This window comes from Rhinolophus hipposideros (assembly GCF_964194185.1).
Source record: "Rhinolophus hipposideros genome assembly, chromosome: 21".
Classification (NCBI taxonomy): domain Eukaryota; kingdom Metazoa; phylum Chordata; class Mammalia; order Chiroptera; family Rhinolophidae; genus Rhinolophus; species Rhinolophus hipposideros.
This window is the reverse complement of record NC_138067.1, coordinates 43,369,001-43,386,548: the sequence shown is the minus strand read 5'-3', so window position 1 is coordinate 43,386,548 and position 17,548 is coordinate 43,369,001. Positions and strand designations below refer to the sequence as shown.

The 17,548-nt window shown below is 53.0% G+C and overlaps 2 protein-coding genes across 2 annotated transcripts; one reads left to right on the top strand and one right to left on the bottom strand.

Moving 5' to 3' along the window:
- The first annotated feature begins 255 nt into the window (after positions 1-255).
- KDELR1 (KDEL endoplasmic reticulum protein retention receptor 1) lies at positions 256-9,073 on the top strand. The gene is made up of 5 exons (XM_081032363.1): positions 256-545; positions 1,210-1,310; positions 1,588-1,746; positions 4,994-5,246; positions 6,522-9,073. The coding sequence occupies exons 1-5, from the start codon at positions 455-457 to the stop codon at positions 6,554-6,556; spliced, it is 639 nt and encodes a 212-aa protein (XP_080888489.1). The 5' UTR covers positions 256-454; the 3' UTR covers positions 6,557-9,073.
- Positions 9,074-9,883: 810 nt separating this feature from the next.
- SYNGR4 (synaptogyrin 4) lies at positions 9,884-17,087 on the bottom strand (the record flags this gene model as incomplete). Its single annotated transcript, XM_081032229.1, has 4 exons — positions 9,884-10,117; positions 10,429-10,568; positions 11,675-11,912; positions 16,995-17,087. 4 exons carry the CDS (start codon positions 17,085-17,087, stop codon positions 9,884-9,886), a joined length of 705 nt encoding a protein of 234 aa, XP_080888355.1.
- Between the last annotated feature and the right edge of the window lie 461 nt (positions 17,088-17,548).

Below are 17,548 nucleotides of genomic sequence, written 5' to 3'. Positions count from 1 at the left end.
TAAGATTTTTAAAGCTCAAAGGCCAGCCTCCTGAATCGCTGTCAAGGGCAGAGTCTGGGCATAGACTGCCTGGAAGAGCAGGTGCCGGATTTGGGAGTTTCAGATCCCAGCGAACCCGCAAATTTCTAGGAGGTAGCCTTGGGGGTGCATTCAGCGCCAACTCTGCAAGCCGGCCGGTGCAGAGTAGGGGGCGCCAGAGAGTCAGGACTCCGCCCTCGGGGGCGGAGCCTCCCCGCCCAGACTCCTCCCTCTCCTGCTCTCCCCCTTCTCCCCAGCTCAGGCTCAGCCAACAGCTCCCGCCTCGGCTCCCCCTCCCAGCGCCCCCTCCCAGGAGCGGAGCCCACCCGAGGGCCCCTCTCCCGCCCTCCAGCCCAGCCGCCCGGCCAGAACAGCAACCCCAGGGGGCAGACCCCCGCCAGCCTGCCTCCCTCCAGCCCTGCCAGATCCCCCAACCATGAATCTCTTCCGATTCCTGGGAGACCTCTCCCACCTCCTAGCCATCATCTTGCTACTGCTCAAAATCTGGAAGTCCCGCTCGTGTGCCGGTGAGACGCCCACGGGGGCGGGAGAAAGGGGGGCGAGTGCGGGGGACATCCCAGGACTCGGGGAAGGGTTTGGAGGCGCTAGGGGACCAGTCCCTCCCCCTGCCACTTGCTGGGGTTTCTCCTTCCAGGCCGGGGTCACCGGAGGGTCAGCTCCCTTCACCAAACTGGGGGGTGCATACAGTCTGGTGGGGGTGGCTCCAGGCACCCAATTCAGCCTTCCTCCAGCCACTATCTGGGCGGCCGCCGGGATTCCGGAGCATGAACAGGGAGCCGTGGCTAGCAGGGAGGTGGCTGGGAGTTGGTGACGTGGACCGTGGAGGCCAGGAAGAGAGCGGAAGGGACGCGTCCGGTTCTGGGGGCGTTGAGGTCAAGTGGGGGCCTCCCGAGACCCCACCTGGTGTCTGAACTTGGGAGGACCCGGAGGAGACCGAGGGTGGCCATGAGGCCTAGCCTGGGACAGAGCCTCGGCCTGGATTAGCTCTGGGGCCCGGCTGCCCCCTGTCTGTGAGCCGCGGGAAAGGACCCTGCTCAGGCAGGCGGGCTGGGGCGGCCTCCAGGGACAGCTGCACTCCAGAGCTGCCTCCAGGCCGGTCCCAGGTGCTGGGCCTTGGTTTATTCCCCGCGTAGCCCACCCCCAGACTCCCCCACTCTCTCTGGACCACAGGGATTTCAGGCAAGAGCCAGGTCCTGTTTGCTGTGGTGTTCACTGCCCGTTACCTGGACCTTTTCACCAACTACATCTCACTCTACAACACATGCATGAAGGTAAAGGCTCTACCTCACCTACTGTGCCCTCTTGAGGGGGGACCCAGGTGAGGATCCCAGGGAGGGGGAAGTGTGGGTCCCAAGACTTGTGGCTCTGAGGGAGCAGAGGGCTGGCGGCATACAGATGGATGGTCGGTGGGAGGAGGTGACAGGGGCTGAGACTCCTTGGTCTGAGGGAGAAGGGGCCTGGGGTTCCAGACTTCTGGGACTGAGCCTGTTGGGGGCACAGGCCCTGTGCTGTGAGCTGAAGTGTCCTCCTCCTCATCCCCCGTGACAGGTGGTCTATATTGCCTGCTCCTTCACCACAGTCTGGATGATTTACAGCAAGTTCAAAGCCACTTATGATGGGAACCACGACACATTTCGGGTGGAGTTCCTTGTTGTTCCCACGGCCATCCTGGCGTTCCTGGTCAACCATGACTTTACCCCTCTAGAGGTAGCCTATCTGGCAGGGTCCTTGTAGTGGGGGGATGGGTTGTGCCAGAGTGGCTGTTGACAGTGGACCCTCTCAGAGGCTTCCTTCTGCAAGGATTGCTCAAACTTCCTTGTTTTAGGACATAAAGTTCAGCGCAAGGGCTGTGGACTCAGGTGGTATTAATGCCACAGCAGTAGCACTCACCGTGTGCCAAGTGCTGCTCTAAATATTTTGCGTGTATTAACTCATTACTTTTCACACCAGCCCCATTTTACAAGTGGGGAAACTGAGGCGTATGGAGTCTAAATGACTCGTCCAAAGTCATTGGCGGTAGCCTAGGAATTGGGAACAGGGGTTTTGGAGCCAGGCTAGTTGAATTTGAATCCCAGATCTGTTCCCTTCTAGTAGCATGGCCTTGGGCCTGTGACTTGACCTCTCCATGCCGAAGTTTCCCCATTTGTAAAGTCGAGATCAGTTCATTGTGAGGATTTACTGAAATTAGACAGCATCACCTAGTAGTGAAACACATAGACTATAGAACCAGAGAGCAGTGATTCGAAGCCTACTTAGCAGCTGTGGCACTTTGGGCAAATCAGGTTTTCTGTGCCTCAGTTTCCTCACCTGTAAAATGGGGATAATCAATTCCTACTTCAGAGGGTTCTAATGAGGAGTTAATATTGGTAAAGCACAGTGTCTGGCACTAGGTAGGAAGTGCTATGTCAATGTTTGTTCAGACTGAATTGTTCAATACCATGCTGGTAACTTTTAGGCATTAGCTGTCGTGGTTTTTATTCTGTGGCATTTTGGTGAGACCTGTGCAAATTCCTGGGAGGAATTTTGGGAGGGCCTGCATTAAGTCTGCAATCTCCTGGCTCCTGGAGCCTGGCAGGAATCAAATTCAGATCAGGCTCTCCTCCCGCAGGCCCACTCCTGCCTTGTAGGAAGCTGCCCCTGAGTGACCAGGTGGGCTGATATTTTCAAAAGAAGCCACAATTCAGAAGATTTCCTGCAAGATCTCTTTAAATTTTGGCCACAGATTCAAGGTGTATTTTTAAAAGTACCCTGCAAGCCAGACAAATCTGACATAGGGTGACTTTGGCCCATGGGTCCCAGAAATGTCAGGGAGGCTGCACCATGCTGTGGCGGGAACCCTGGGTGTGGCTGCAGGCCCTAGACTTTTTAGACATATCATTGTCACCACCTTGCCCAGAGCACTCACCCAAGCTGGGCCCATTTTTCATATGGGGAGACTGAGGCTGAGGGAGGCAGTGGGGCTTGCTCCAGGTGGAAGAGGCCACACCAGAACCCAGGCCTTTTGACTCCAGCTATTTTGGTTAACCTCATTCACAGTGGGGGAGGTCACTTGTGTCAAGTGTGTGTCTGGCTCCATGCTGGCCATTCTTAATATAATATCCTGTCTGATCCCTCGGCCACCTGGGGAAGCAAACATCTTCAACCCCACATCTTGGAGGACTAAGGTGAGGCTCAGAGGGGAGAACTCACAGGATCTGAACCCAGGTCCTCGTGCTTTCAAAGCCCACGCTATTAGTTGGTGCAAGATCAATTATTCTTTAATCATAGAGGAAAGTGTTCTTTAAAAATTCAGACATCACGAATAGATAAAATAAATGTGATGAAAACATGACCTTCCATCTACTCTTATGTTGCAATTCTATTCCCAAGGATAACCCCAGGGTAACAGTTGGGTGTGCGTCAATTTAATGGGTACCTTTTCTGAGAGCCTCCACTAACCTGACTTGCTAAGAGCCTTGCTGGAGGACTCTGAGCAATTATGGAAACATACCCTGGAGTCCAGCTGCCTGGGTAGGAAGCTGTTTCTATCACAGTTTAGCTGTGTGACCTTGGCTTCAGTCTCCTCATCTGTATAATGGAGATAAGAATAGGACTTAACCTCAGAGGTGAAGGCAGTAACCAGTTAATACCTATAAGGTGCAGGGAGCAATGCCTGGGGTGTAGTAAATGCTATGTAAGCCTGCATTGTTATGAATATATTTTGATGTTCCCCACTTCCCTCCCACAAACTAAAACAACTGGGGAGGAGCCATACCTGCCATCTGGCCTGGTTCTCTGAGGGGAGGTTTCAGTGGATCTCCAGATCACAAATCACCTCAGGTGGGACTTTCAGATTGCTAAGGACTGAAAAAGGGCCAACAGATGTCTGTAGCCTCTTCCCCCTCCCATGATGCCCTGTCCTGCTTACGACTGATAGTTATTGGTCCCTAAATGTTGGCCTGTGACAAGCACATGGGGAGATCACTTCCATTCATTCACTCATTCATTCATTCAGGCATCAAATATATGCCAGGCATTGTGCCAGGTACTGGGGTCATGGGCTGAACAAGATGTAGGATCCTGCACCTCATGGCTCACATTTTGGTGAGAGCTGCCAAGAAAGAGAATAAATGGGGTGATGTGACAGCCCTTGGGGGAGGATGGTCAGGGAAGGCCTCTCTTAGCTCTCTCTGGTGAGCTGAGGCTGGAAGGAGGTAGAAGAGGCAGAATGTGACAATCTGAGGGAAGAGCTGAGGGAATAGCAAGTGCAAAGGCCCTGGGGGTGGATAGGAGCCTGGCATGTTTGAGGACCAGAAAGAAGTCCTGGCTGTAGCCCAGAGAGAGAGGGGCAGGAATAAGAGATGAGGCTAAATTGGGGAGGGTTTTGAAGACCAAGGTTAGATTTGGATTTTATTCTGGTTGTGATAAGAAGTAGCTACTGGAGGGTTTTAAGCCAGGGGGTGGCCCAGTCTGATTAATGTCTCTAAGGATTGCACATCAAATTTCGCTCCTATGAGGGCAGGAAAATCATCTCCATTTTACAGATAAGTGGAGACCTGGAGAATCTGGGTCTTTTGCCCAGGGTCTCATAGAAGGAAAGTCTCAGAACCAAGATTCCAGCCTGGTCCTTTTGGACTCTCAGCCCTTGATTTGAATCTCAGCTCTGCGACTTACTAGCTGCACGGTATTGGGCAAGTCTCTTTTTCTCTCTGGGCCTCAGTTTCCTCCTGTGTAGAATGGGGAAGCTCAAATAGCCCTTCCCCCATGGGGTCGTTGTGAGGATTAAATTAGAATACGCATGACATGGGCAGAGTGGTGTCTGGCACACAGTCAGTGCCCAGCAGGCTTCACTGTCCCGTTTTCCTCTCTCCCCAACGTCACTGTCTGCACCTGTCACCACAGTCTGCCTTCTCTCCCACCCTGTCCCCTCCCGCCTCATCCTGCCCTCTGCCCCTGCTCCCTGGCCTCCCCGCAGATCCTCTGGACCTTCTCCATCTATCTGGAGTCGGTGGCCATCCTGCCGCAGCTCTTCATGGTGAGCAAGACAGGCGAGGCAGAGACCATCACCAGCCACTACCTGTTTGCGTTGGGCGTCTACCGCACGCTCTATCTCTTTAATTGGATCTGGCGCTATCACTTCGAGGGCTTCTTCGACCTCATCGCCATTGTGGCCGGCCTTGTCCAGACAGTCCTGTACTGCGATTTCTTCTACCTCTACATTACCAAAGGTAGCCAGCATGGGGGGCCCGGCTGGAAAGGGTCCTGCTCCCTTCCCTCTCCTGCCCTCCTTCTCCTCAGCCCTTTATCACTCAAGGGAGGGAGAGTTTCTTCCATCTTCCAGGGTCCTAGGCTCACTGCCATCCCTGGAATTCAGCCCTTCATCCACGGCCTCCTTGAGGACCAAGGAGTTTCTCTCCTCCGCCCCCCACGTCTCTGAGTGGATAGCAAGGCAGCAGGGGCCGCCTTCCTGCCTCCTCCCTGGACCACACACAGAGACCCAGCCTCTGCGTGTTGAGGAGGAGACAGGACAGAGAGGGACAAGGGTGGCCTTTGACTTTTCCTCTCCCGGAATTTGTCCTAAACCCCCCTCCTGCCCTGAGGTTCCAGATCCATAGGGTTTCAGTCTTACACCCACAAGATTCCAGAATTCCTATCTCCCCAGCCCTAGCAGTGCTCAGAAAAGGGATGGCCTCCTCTCAGTTCATTAATCTCTATCCTCACCCTCAGGGATTCAGGCCCACCGAGATCCACTCATTCATTCATTTAATCAACACATTTATTGCACATGTTCTATGTCCCTGGCCAGCACTAGGTTCTGGGGATGCAACCGCAGGACAAAAGATGGACGAGGCCTTCCCTTCCCCTTATAATTCTAGTGGGGAGGACTGGTGAATGAACCGGTAAAGAGAGATGATTGCAAGTAGTGCAAAGGGCTATGACAGAAAGAAACCAGGATGTGTTAGTGAACAGCTGTGGAGAGTGAGGGGGCTACTTCACATGGGAAGGGGGTGTCGGGAGGCCTCTTAGAGGAGGTGATGGGTAAAGCAGAGACCTGAGAAATCAGAAGTCAGTCGGTGTGAAGGAAAAAGGATACAGGAGGGCAGAGATTGGAGGCCCCACGAGACCCCTCAGGATTAAGGCTGTGAGGGTGGAAGATGGTGGTCTCACCAGCCAACGTTGCCAGAACCTGTGACCCCAGCTCCCATCAAGCTCCAAGGTCCCTAGACTAAGAGTCCCTTGAGGGTGGAAGAGGAACAGCCTGCACAAGAAGAAATATGGCCTCTTCTAGCCTAAATGCGCAGCCCCTGGGATGAGACTAGGCTCTCCCCGCCTTACCTCTCAGTAATTCAGGCTGATTCCCGTTTATAATCCAGGGTCGTGGGGCCGACTGTCCTTGCATCTCTGCCCAGCCCAAGTGTCCAGGCCCCTGCTCTGGCTGTGGGAGGCTGTCCCCTCTGCCTGTGGCCCGATGGTCATGCCCGCCCCCTTTTCTCTCCTCACAGTCCTAAAGGGGAAGAAGCTGAGTTTGCCAGCGTAGCCCTGGTCCTCGCCATCCCTCTCCTCCAGCGTCCGGCCAGAGGCAGAGGAAGGTGACAAAGACAAGAGCCTTCCTGTCCAGGGTGACTCTGTTAAGAACCAACCTCTCTCCGCTTCCCATCCCCCTCCTGCCGGGTTTCAGGGGGCGGTGGATGACCCAGGACTTGGGGAGCTCAGGACCTGGGCTGTTTGTAGTTTTTTGCCTTTTAGAGAAGAAGAAAAAAAAAATCTTTCTGCTATTTAGTTTTTGATTCTGATGACTCCTTTCTCTTCTACTCTGGCCCTGATTTTTATAAACTGTTTCGAATGTCCGATATGGGGGGGGGGGTACCAGGTCCGAGATCTTGTCTCTTCCCCAAGTCCCTCAACTCCCTTTCAGATTCTACCCCCCGAGCCCCACTGTTTGCCAAACACTAAATCTGCTACACCTGCCTCCCCGACCTCCCACCCAGGTCATGAACACAGCCCCCAAACTTCTGGGCTGGGGAGAGTGAGATGGGGAGGAAAGGTCTCCACTGGTTTTTCATAATAATTTTTTCCCAGAGTTCGGGGTTTTTTAGTCTTGTCGTTTTTTGGGCAATTTAGGGGGCGAGGGGCCGGTGTGGGGAGGGGCCTGGCCAGAGGGTCACCATGACTCTGCCGCCATGTTTTTGTACAGAATTGATGGTTGATTCTTTGTTCTCTTGAAATAAATCGAGGAAAATGGTGCCTCTCTTTGGCTACTCCTTGCCCTCTCTCTCTCTGGCGTTTGTGGGGTCCCGGCCCGCTCCTCTGCTTTTGCTTTATCCGGTTACCCGTCCTTAGGCAACTAAGGCCTGGGAGGAGCAGGAAGATGAGAAACTGGGTTTCCCAAGACTGAGCTGCACCCTGACTCCTCGCAGCTCCACTGAGAAAGACACTTGGGAGAAAAAAAAAAATCTCAAAGATTCTTCTTATTTTGGCACAGAACTTCCCTGCCTGTTCTCCTGAATCTCAGGGTTCCAGAGGACCTACAGATGTCACCAACGGGCAGGCCCCGTCCCACCTTCATCTGGCATTTTGTTGAGCCATTCTTTTTTCTTTAAGAAAAAAAAAAGAAAGAAAGAAAAGAATCATTTGCCAGTCTTTAAAAAACAGAGTTTTGCATTAAAATCCAAATTTCTGGCTTCTCTTGAAAAAAAAATCCATCAGTCTGACAATGCCGGGTTCTCGTTTCTGGGTGGCAGCAGATGGCTGGAGCTGAACGGATGGGATGCGAGCTTTCCACCACAGTCCCCAGGATTTGGCTGAGGGGCTGTTACCATTTATTATCGGGCTGACATGGTTGTTTTTTATTTTTGTTTGGTGGAGTTAAAAGGAAAGTGAGATATTTTCCACATTTCCCTCCAGATTGACTTCATACCTGGCCTGTTTCCTTCACTTGCGTTACCTGCCCGGACCTTGTAATCTTTGGGGTTTTTTTCAGTCAGACTCCCTAGATGTCTGCTGAGACCTTCCTTAACCGCCCCCAGGTCTGTAGGACGGCTCTGGAAGCTGCAGGAGGCAGGTAGCTGGCATTTCCCTAGCATTCATAAATGCTAGGCAATGTGGGTTATACAGAGCTGCCCACTGGACCCTCACAGCTTCTCTGAAGTGCGGGCACTCTGGAGGAGGAAACTGAGGCTTAGAGGGCGAGTGTCATAGGTGGGGGTCCTGACATGAGCCTGTATATTTAGCCACTGCTGTAGAGTTTTGCAGCTGTTTATGTTTTTCTTTTAAGTGGAGGGACCTTCTATTTAGAGGAATGGTGCCCAGAAATCTGATAGGAAAAACGCAGGAACAGGGCTGCTAGGGTGGCTTTGGAGTTGGCAGGTGGCACGTCTTTGAAAACAGTCTGAAAACCATCAATCTCAATCTGGTCAGAGTCTCTAGTTTTCCAACCAACATAGCTTGGGCCCAGAGAAGTTAAGTGATGTCCCAGCTTGTCCAGCTAGTGACAGTGAGGACTAGAGCTCAAATTTTCCCATCACCCAGGTTACAATGCTGCCCACTCCACCGCACTGCTGCCACCTCCAGATGCCCAGAGACTGCATCCTATTTATGCTGTACCCCCAGATCTGAGCACAGGGCCTGCCACATGGGAAACCTCACAAAGGGACCACAGAAACCACATTTGACTCCCCACAATTTATATCCCTTCATCCAGTTTGTAAATGAATGAAGGCCACCGTGACACGTGTGGGTGTGTTTGGTTTGGCCTGCATAAAAAAACTTTTGTTTTGTATTCATTGCCAACTAATTCCACTTAAAAAGAAAGGGATGTCCAGTTGTTCTAGAAAAACCAGAAGGTTCTAGAGTTGCACTGTCCAATATGGTAGCCAGCAGATATATGCAACCATTAGCACTTGAAATGTGGTGAGTCCAAATTGAGATGTAAAATAATGCAAAGGATTTTGAAAACTTGGTATGAGAGAATGTAAGATACTTAATTTTTTATATTGATGACATGTTGAAATAATATTTTGGATATACTGGGTTAAATAAAATATATGAAAATTTCACTTGTTTTGTTCTACTTTTCTTAACATGGCTACTATTTACTATTTAAAATTCCGCCCTCTGTGGTTCTCACTGTATTTCAATCGGACAGCGTAGCTCTAGACACCCCAGGCCCATGGTACTGAATAGTGGGTGCTGAGTGCAGGCTGCCCCTGTCCCCACCAGTCCCTTAGTGGGTGCTTTGCCCACTGGGGTTACCCTACAAGCAGAAGCCTATGCACAAGTCCCCGATGAGCTTCAGGGTTCTAGAATAAAACCCCCTCCGCACCCCTAAGACAGTCTTCCAAATATTTGAAGACAGGGATCTCCCTGAGCTCAGGCCTGGACTCGCCATCCTGTTCCTTTAATGACTCCTCACACAGTTTGGTTTTGAGTTGGGTCCCTTGTAACTGGGGTGAGTGAAAGGGCTTGGGCTTCAGTGTCAGTGACAGGCCGGCCCCGTGTTGGTCCAGGTTCTAGCGCTGTCTCCACAAGCGGGAGCATTCTCTCTCTTTGAACTTGAGCTTCCTCACTGTACAGGGGGGTGCCTCGTGCCTCCCTCTCATGGCTAGTGTGGATGTGTAACGGGTCCAAAAGACATGTCCCTTCCTGTCATCACCTCTGCCTAATCTGCCACTATCATGGTGGGTCCCAGATGGAGAGTCCAGGAGCTGTTACGGACCCACTGCAGAGACCCTGGAGTGACCCTGTAGGATTTCTCCCCATCGTGGGCCACTTGACAGACCAGAGAGGAACAGACAAGAGAAGGACAGAGCTGTTTTCAGAAACCCTTCTGGAGGGAGGATGACGTCTTTACTGAGCATGAGGCTGTCTAGCTGTCGGGCATCATAACGAGGCGGGGGACCTTCGGAGCAGTCAGATAAGTGGACAGGGCAGAGCTGGCATAATTCACGTTGTTGGGGCCAGTGCTGGGCGTGTTGATGGGGCTGGCAGCAGAGGGGGGGGACAGAGTGGTCAGCACCACGCCACCCTCATCCAGGGAGTGCTTGTAGGGGACTGGAGCATCAGTCCGGAGGTCCTGGAGGGCCAGGTAGGCCTGGAATATCTGTGGGCAGAGAGGGGCGTGCTGGAGGCTGGTTTGGATTGGACAAGGGAGGAGAGGGACCCGGGCTGGGGCCTGGCCTGGGAGGGAGATGCAGGGTGTGGCTGTGCCCACTGCCACTGGACAAGGGCACCGGCACGATGCCCGGTGCTGGGCTGCGTCTGCTCGGAGGAAGGGATGCCTTCTTTTCAATTTGCCTGAGAGTCTCGGAAGGGGCTAGTGGAGGCCCAGGGTTGCTGAGTGAGAGCAAGCTTGTTCTAGCCCTCCCGCCCCTGCTCTGCAGAGGATGCTGGGGACAGAAGGCTCATCCTCACCCAGATGAAGATGGAGAAGAAAGCAAAGGTGATGGCGGCCTTGATACTGCTGCTCCCCAGGAGGAACTCTTTGGGTGGCGAACGCAGCCGCTGGTTGGTCAGGAAGCAGAAACACACGAACCAGGTGCCTGTCCAGAGGACTGGGGTTGCAGGAGAGAAGAGGGGTGGGGGGAGAGCAGGCTCAGGGAGGACTGCTGGCGCTGGAGTGGAGCCACGCTGTCCACACACATGGCTATTTACATTTCAATTAATTCAAACTGAATTAAAAATAATTCAGCTCCATGGTCATACTGGCCATAGTTCGAGTACTCGGGGGCCACATATGGCCTGTGGCGCCCATATCGGGGAGCGTGGGCACCGAACATTCCCACCCTCACAGAAAGTTCTTGGACAGTGCTGGACTCAATGCCCTTTGAGGGCCCTCCCAGCCCTGAGACACTGGACTGGCCCTGTGCCGAGAAGGAGGAAGGGGAGAGGGGGAGGATAAGGTCATCCAGACTGAAAGAAGGAGGCCTGGTTGTGAGGAAAAGAAATGAGCATTTATTTAGCCCTTACTGAGTGCCAGGCTCTATGTAGGGTGTTTGGCTAACCGAGGCGAGACTTTGTTTGGAGGCCTGGATCTGCCACTCAGCAGCCCAATGACATAACCTCCTTAAGCCTCAGTTTTCTCCTCTGTAATACGGGAATATGAGCAGGGCTTACCTTCTTGGGTGGTTCTGAGGAGTAAATGACACACGGGAAGTGCCCAGTAAAGGTCAATATTACTAGAGATGTCCTTTCTTTTATTGCATCCTCAGAAAAACCCTGCAAGGTGGGGTTTTCATCCCAGATTCTAGTGAAGCTCAGAGAGGGGAGGAGACCCATGTGAGCCTACAGAGGGCCCCGGAGTTGAAATTTCGAACCCAGGTCTGTCTGGCTTAGGGCTCTGAACTCCATCTCCTAACACTCGGAGGCTTTTCAAGAAATGGGAGGTGAAGAAAGGAGGTAAATGGAAGGAAAAAACTGGGCAGAAGGGAGGCCTCTAGAATTGGCCTGGGGATCAGAAGAGGTGACCCTTGCACTGAGTCTAAAGGGTGAGACATAATTCCCCAGAGAGGAAATTGCAGGTGTAGACAAGCCGTGAGAAGGGAGGGACAGAGCTTTGGGTCACACGTGGAGGATGGTCAGAGGCTGGCTGAGGGGCGAAGGGCGGTGTCCTGGGGGAGCGAGAGCAGGGCAGCTCTGGGCGGGGGTCCCCAGGACTCACCAGCCAGGATCAAGTCCAGGAGCTGGAAGGCTGTCTTGAAGCGGGTGCTGGCGATGCGGCTCTCGTGGGCGTCCAGGGCCAGGAAGGTCAGGCAGCTGAAGAAGGCCAGGAGGCCGGTCCCCACGGCGAAGCTGCAGGCCACGTTGTTGCTGTTGAACACGCAGTGGAGCTGCGAAGAGCCCGTCTTGTTCTGGTAGCCATCGGTCAGCAGGGAGGAGAAGACGATGAGGGAGAAGACCTGTGGGTGCGGGAGGGGCATTCCCAGGGCCCGGAGAGGAGCTCAGTGTCTCCCCAAACCCACTCATCCTCTCCATCTGTGGCCCCATCCTGCTGACATCCAGTGGACAGTTCTGGCCCCTCCCTCCCTATCAGGTCCTCAGCGCCTCCAAGCCTGTCCCTCCTCCATCATCTCCATGCTAGCTCAGGCCTGCTCCCCCTCACCCCCCCCCCCCCGCCCTCCTCTCAGGCCTCCCTGCCTCCAGTCTCAGCCTCTCAGCCCATCCCCACAGCCCAGAGGAGTCTTTCCACACCTTCCCCTCCCCCCCACCCTACTCACAGCCCCCCATGGCTTCCTAGTGTCCCCAGGTCAGAATCCCAGCCCCTCAGGCCAGACTTTGAGGCCCTGCATGGTCTGTGCTCTCCCCACTCACCCCACCTCACCCATGCTCCTCTTCTACCACCCCAAACTGGTATCTGTCACCAAACCCTGGTACCAATTAAAATGCTAAGCATACTGCCTGGTATACATGACGAGCTCAGTATTTTCCATCATGATACTTCTCTCTGCCTCCAAGCTCTACTCTCGGCCTGCAACTTCCTCCTTCCTCCCAGTTTAGCTAATTCCCATTTCTTTTTTAAAAAATAAATTTGTGAAATAGTCTAAAAACATGGAAAGGACGGAGATCAATGTAACAAACACCCAGGACCTAATGAACATTTTGGTTTTTTTTTTTCTTTTGCTTCAGGACTTTTAAAAAAGCAAATAAACCTTACTGAGAGGGTAGCCCCGTCCCTCTCATCTGTGTATGCTGCCAGCAGCACATTATAGTACAATTGTCCACAGCTGTGCTTGTCTTCCATGGTGTTTGCTTCACGGCACGGAGGTACTACACAAGCACTGGCCCATGACATCCTTACAACCACCCTAGGGTGTGGGCACTACAAACGGCCCTGGTTTTTAGCTCATGGAACTGAGGCACAGAGAGGTCAATCAGTTGGTAAGTGGCAGTGTCTGGATTTGAAGCACACTGTCTGCTTTAACCCCATCCTATACTGCCTCCAGCTGGACCAGACGCCTTGAGGGCAGGGGTTCCTATCAATGCCAGTCAGTGGAAATTGGGAGCCCCAATTATTTGTCCCAGTCCCAGTGCAGCGTGGTGAGGTCTATGTGAGATGTGGAGGGAACTGGCTTGCGTATGCGTTGGGCAGTGGACATTGGTCCAGGGAGGCTTTCTGGATGAGGTGATGTCTGTGAGGAGTGCTGCAGGGTGAGAAAGGCTAAGGAATGGGGACGCTGCCAGGAGGGCAATAGGGAGCAATAGCAGGGCTGTGAGGCGGGGCGGGCAGAGTCAGCTCTGGGTGTATGAAGGCCCCTTTGGGGCCATGTAGAGATGGACTGGAGGGGGTGAGACTGGAGGCTGGGAGGCCAGGGAGGAGGCTGGGGCCTGGGGTCATGGAGAGAGTTGAGGTTTTAGCAGAAACCAAAGTTGTGGGGCTGGATTCGGGAGGAAACAGGGTGAGATCTGAACTGCACTTAAAGATGGAGTTTTCCAGGCAGACAGAAAACAGAAGGGCATGTGTGCTAAAGCCAGATCTGCAGAGCGGGGCTCCTTCAGCAACGGGGAGAAATCTCACGGATCCAGGATCCAGTTTGAGAGGAAGCTGGAAAAGTGGGCGGGGCCCGACCCTCAGAGGCCTTGACCACCAGAGGGGCCCCCGCCTTGTTGGTCGGGAAAGTGAAATTTCTTACTTGGATTTGATTACATGCATGGAGGGATTCTGAGCAGAGGATGGCCAGGGTCAGACCTGGGAATTAAAGCAAATCTCTAGGGTCATGATAGATTGGTGGGGGCAAGACAAGACGCCAACAGATCGTCGGAGATTGGTGGGAAGGCCCAGGCTAGAAATGCTGAGGTCTGAGCTGAGGTCTGGGCTCTGGGGAATCCAGTGATATTTAGGATGTAAAATTGGACTTGGGGATTAATTGATGTGGCAGTGTTGGGGACAGGAGCAAGGTGAGGGGTACTGGCATCCACTAGAATTTGAACCCCTCCTGGACAGGGTCCACGTGGGACCCTTCTCTCTCTCCTTGGCAGCTAACACCAGATTGGACCTCAGTAAATGTGTTGAAAGAATAAATGACATTGGGCCTTTCTTCTTTGCTCTTGCCCTGCCCTTCGGAGCGGGGACGGGGGAGGCAAAGGATCGACCCCTAAACTCCTCAGCTTCTGCTGATCTTCCTCTCTCCTTTACCTTAACTGCCTTCTCTAAATAATAATAATGATGATGACGATGACACTAAGGAGTCGCTCTCTTTGGCTAGCATGTTTGCATTAACCACAGGTATTTGCCTCCATTCTGTTTGGGAGCTGAAGAACCGAGTCCACAGAAGGGGAGAGAGAGTCTTGCCCTGGTGGTCTGAGGCAGGGCCAGGTCAAGGACAGGAAGCCCCGCCGATCATTTTTGAGCCCATCTGTATTCATTGTATCTGCCTCATCTCCCTGAAGCCTCACACCAGCCCCACGTGCTAGATGCTAGTAATTAATTTCTGTTTCACAGGTGATAAACGAAGCCATTATGGTAGAGTGGAAAGAGCCAGAACATGGCTGACTCCATCAGCTGTGTGGCTTTGGGAAAATCATTCACTTCTTCGAGCCTCAGTTTCCCAGTCTGTCTCCGTGCTGCCAAGAGGGGGCATGCGGGGGTGGGAACTTAGCCTTAATGATAGTTCTCATGATTCACCCAGAGGAGAAGTATCCTCTCAAGGTCATTCTGTGGGGGAGAGGGATTGGGATCCAGCCCTCCTGACTTCCAGGCCGGTGTGTTGTCTGACTCTGTTCACTGACCCTGAAAACCTTGGGCTGTGGCACTAGAGATGTGGGGAGGGGGCTCAGCTGGGCCGGAGGGATCCTAGCCCTCAGAAGCCTGAGTCCAAACCTCCTTCCACGCCCTCTCTGGCCTGTCCTCAGGGAGGGAGCAAAGATTCATCAGTTAAGGCACCAGCTGGCAAGCGGCGGTGAGGACAAGCGCACCAGCTGCCCAGAGAGTCCCTACTGAGGAGCCAGGCCAGGGGGGAAGGAGGAGAGTTCGGGAGGGAGGGAGGGAGAAGGGTGGGAGGATGCAGGCGGCGGGCAAAGTCTGTGACCAAACCGTCTGGCACGATTGTTCGATTGTTAGGCCGCCCTTTCCTCCCCCTTCCCCACACCAGTCCACACCAGCTGAGCCTCCTTCTTCCTTGCCACCGGCCCTTGCTTCCAAAGCTTTGGAGGTGTGTGGTTCTTTCTGACTTGCTCACCAGCTGCATGATGTCCTTGGACAAATCACGCAAACTCTGCGAGCCTCAGTTTCCCCTTGGGTCAACTGGGGGTAATAATGCCCATGTCATGGAGTCGTGGTGAGGAGCAGAAGAGCTAACACCAGTGAGGGACCTGGAACTAGGACATGGAACTCGTAATTCCTCTCTTCCCCTGGGTGAGAATGACAGTGGACACGAGTCCCCATTATGCTAGGCCCTGGAACACCAACTTTCTCCTCGTTCACAAGTAATGATTTGTCCCAATAATAACTGCTATTTAAGGAAAGTTTACCACGTGCCAGGTCCATGCTAATCACTTTAGGGACATTAACTTGTTTCGTTTTCACAACAGTCCTTCCTGTGAACAGGATATTAGTGTCCTCTCCTCACACATAGATACAGAGGTTCTGAGAAATCAAGTCACCTGCGCAAGGTCACATAGACATAGGGTGACATGGTAAGTTATCAAACAAAAAGGAGGTACTTTTGAGAATGAAAGGTGGTGCTACTGATAATTACAGTCAGGACTGGCCCAGGCAAACTGAAGAGTGTCACCCTATGTGGCCAGGATTCCAAGCCAGGCCTGTTAGATCCTCTGACCACAGGTTCCAGAAGGGGTAGGAAGGAGATACTCTGGATTAGGACCCTGGGTTCGATCCAGGGCACCCCACCTACTCCCATGACCCGTATCAAGTCTCATTATCTTCCTTGGCTTCAGTTTCCAACTGTCATTGCTCTCCTGTCAGTGGAGAGCAATGTTGACAGCACTGATCTGACCCCTCAGGTACTGACGTCCAGAGAGGAACAGTGATTGGCCCAAGGTCACACAGCCAAGTCTGGGCTGAATGAGGATTTGAGCTCAGGTGTCCTGACTCTTTGAGAATATGGTGATAATTAAACAAATGCCCGTAAAGCTCTTGCTTGGCACAGTGCCTGGCATAGTGATCACGCAACACCTGGTATCTTACTTCTATGTTATATATTATCTTTCCACCTCTGCTTGCTGCTTTCTTCCTAGCAGCTCCAGCCACTGCTCCTCTCCTTGTCCCTTGTCTGAGATGGAAAGTGAACAGACTCTAGCACCTCACAGACACCAATTTGAATCCTGCCTCTTACCGTGTGACTTCAGACAACGCTACTGGAACTTTCTGTCATAATAGAAATGTTCTTGAGCCACACTGTCCAATACGAGAGCCATCAACCACATGTGGCTGGTGGGCACCTGAAATGTGGCCCCTATGACTGACGAAGGGAACATGTTATTTTAATTAGTTTAAGTTGAAATAGCCACATGTGGCGTATGGCTACCTCCTTGGACAGTGCAGCCTTATAAACATGATTTAACTTCTCTGATCCTCAGTTTTCTTATCTCAAAAATGGGGTTCATAGCATCTACTTTGAAGACTTGTTTGTTCCTATGAGAGTAAGAGATGCTTAGAATAGCATAGGACCTATAGTAGGCGCTCAGTAGACGGTGACTTCAGGGGGCAGCCGGTTAGCTCAGGTGGTTAGAGCGCGGTGCTCTTAACAACAAGGTTGCCGGTTCGATCCCCACAGGGGCCACTGTGAGCTGCGCCCTCCACAGCTAGATTGAAACAACTACTTGACTTGGAGCTGATGGGTCCTGGAAACACATACTTAAAAGAAGCAAAAGTTTTTAAAAAAGGTGACTTCAGTTATTATCTCCCTTTTGCTTCTTTCCCCCCATCTGTCCTCTTGGGGCCCCCATTCCCTGGGCACTGTGTCTAAGAGGTGAGACCTGTTTTCTGTCACCCATGGGGTAGCTGGGCCACAGGAAAGCCTCACCCCTGCCAAGAGCCGCAGGATCGTTTTTGGCCTCTTCAGAAACTGCACAGCTTCACTGTCAGCCAGGTCCTGGAGGCTTTCGGGGATGTGCATGGCGGCTACTCTGCTTCCGGGGCTCCAGGAGGCAAGAGCCGGAATGCGCTGCCTCCGTCCAGAGGCTCCCGGCACACCCTGGGGCTTGGGTGCTGCAAGAGAAGACAAGACACATAGTGGGTGGTTAGAGTCATTGGCGTGGGGTGAAGGGGCTGCCGGGTGTCCCAGGAATAGGGAGCATGGGATGGGGAGGTGCTGGGGTGTCCCAGGAACGGGGGTGTGTGGGGTGAGGGGTTTACCAGGGCTCTTAGGAGTCTGGGCATGGAGTGAAGGGCTTGCTGGGGGCCCCAGAGGAGGGGGTGCAGGAGGAGAGGGCTGCTGAGCGAGGGTCCCATGATTTGGGGTGCAGGGTAAGAGGGCTCCTGAGAATTCCAGAGGTAGGGGTATGAGGTGAGGGCCCAGCTGGGGGGCCAGAGGTAGAGGTGCCGGGTGAGGAGACCCCGGGTAGGGAGGGAGAAAGG

Excerpts from the sequence above, each read along its gene's own strand:
- KDELR1 (XM_081032363.1), top strand. The coding sequence starts at position 455 with ATGAATCTCTTCCGATTCCTGGGAGACCTCTCCCACCTCCTAGCCATC. Across the intron at positions 546-1,209 it reads GAAGTCCCGCTCGTGTGCCG|GGATTTCAGGCAAGAGCCAG; the intron begins GTGAGACGCCCA and ends TCTGGACCACAG. Across the intron at positions 5,247-6,521 it reads CTACCTCTACATTACCAAAG|TCCTAAAGGGGAAGAAGCTG; the intron begins GTAGCCAGCATG and ends CTCTCCTCACAG.